We start from the raw sequence: 1,813 nt of genomic DNA on the forward strand, positions 1-1,813 counted from the left end.
TAGGAACTATATTTATCAAACATTATACTGGGCAAGTAAAAATTGTTTCTGGGCAAATGAAATGTGAAGGTCACTTGCCTGAAGGGTAAAATCCTTAACATCAACCCCTGTATCACCTTATTGTTTTTAAATATTTAGTAAAATGAAATAGATCCAAATGACCCATCAGTAACAATGTCTGTTTCAGCGCAGATCATCATTAGAATTTCTTTTAGTATTATGTCTTCAGTACAGGGGCCAGGACATGATCTACAGGGGCTGCGAATGAACTAATTTGATTGGCTAGAAGCTGCTGGACTGCATCAAGTTTAGATCGATTAGGCTGGAGTTCACCAAAAGGTCAACACATTTACAGGCACATTTTTTGCAGCTGAATTTTCACCAGATAAAACTTCAGCGTAAGGAATTCAGTGTGTAAAAAAATTTCATTCGATGTTAAAAAAATGCAGATTCCAATGAGACAGTTTTTCTTCCATAAAATACTCATTTATTTGGCAGATCATCTTGTCTACCTGTTCAAATTAAGGCCAAATGCACTGATTACCTTCCGCCAAGGAGGTTGTTTTTTGGCGAGTTTTTGTGTGTCTGTCTGTAAGCAGGATAACTTGAATTCATGAACAGATCTGAAGTATGCAACCTTGGCTTTGTGGTTCAATTATTATACTTCATATGCTGAACAATGCATTCTCCCTAGTTTCATGTGTGTTATTATTTTGCCCTTTGCCCCTATGAATGAGGCAGACCCCACCCTGGCTCCCCTGGTACATTTAGTCTCGTCCCATCACTGCCTACAATCTAATGACAGCACCTCACCTTTCCTCAGGAGGATCTCTGCCACCTCCAGGTGTCCTCCCTGAGCAGCCAGGGCCAGCGGCGTGAAGCCGTAGTTGCTGCGTGGGTCCGGCCGTGCCCCGGCCTCCAGCAGAAGTTTCACCAGCTCCACGTTGCCCACCCGCGCCGCCTCGTGGAGGGGGCGGCGACCGTGGCAGCCCGCCTGGTGCACACTGGAGCCGCGGAGGAGCAGCAGCTTCACCAGGTCGGCCCGGCCTGAGCGGATGGCTGAGGACACACAGAGATGGGCTGGAAACAGACCTGGGCTTTTCTGACCGACCCTTTATACTGTTGCTGATTTTTCTATACTTAGTTTACGGATTATTTAAGCTTCTTTTACTCTTAACATCTTTCTGCTATAATTGTACAGTATTTGTACTTCTATTTTAACCTTTTTTTTTCATTTATTCTGTTTTTTTTCACATAAACCTTTTAATGTCTATACCCTTTTAGATTGCCTGTCGCTTTGTTGCTCTTACAACTAAATTTCCCCTGTGGGACAATAAAGGAATTTACTATTATTTTCTAAATAAATGTAAGACAGAATATTAGAGCCAGGCTAGAGATTTTGTTTTTTTTTTTTTTAGAATAAAGTTGTAAAATTACGGGAATAAAGTCGTAATACCACAAGAATAAAGTCATAAAATGTCATTGTTTTCTGAAATACGACAGAGTATTAGGGCCAGGCTAGAGAATCTTTTTGTTTTTTTATTTCGAGAATAAAGTCATAAAATTACAAGAATTAAGTCATCATTCAACAACCCGTTTCAGAAAGAAAGCTTGGAGCTCCGCCCACCTACTGACGGCCGACCAGCTCCACCAATCAGCAACCAGAGTCCACTTTGACATCCTGCCCAGTTTGATGCTGCTGCTAAAAGATTTCCTGATTTGTCAAACCGATGCTAAAGTAGAACTTCACATGATGCTCCACATTCCTCACTTTAGGGAAGAAGAAAGGGCTTCTTGGAAGAGATGTCATAAA

General features: G+C 41.6%; 1 protein-coding gene across 1 annotated transcript in view; it reads right to left on the reverse strand.

Annotated features, from left to right (window-relative positions):
• LOC107097998 (dynein heavy chain 12, axonemal-like) overlaps positions 1 to 1,813 on the reverse strand; it is a 20,974-nt gene that overhangs the window by 6,906 nt on the left and 12,255 nt on the right. The window contains exon 6 of the mRNA XM_015395418.1: positions 809 to 1,059. Coding sequence (XP_015250904.1) covers positions 809 to 1,059 — 251 coding nt within the window. The remainder of the gene's footprint in view (positions 1 to 808; positions 1,060 to 1,813) is intronic.

This window comes from Cyprinodon variegatus, unplaced genomic scaffold, assembly GCF_000732505.1.
Source record: "Cyprinodon variegatus isolate N-32 unplaced genomic scaffold, C_variegatus-1.0 Scaffold740, whole genome shotgun sequence".
In the NCBI taxonomy this organism is placed as follows: Eukaryota; Metazoa; Chordata; class Actinopteri; order Cyprinodontiformes; family Cyprinodontidae; genus Cyprinodon; species Cyprinodon variegatus.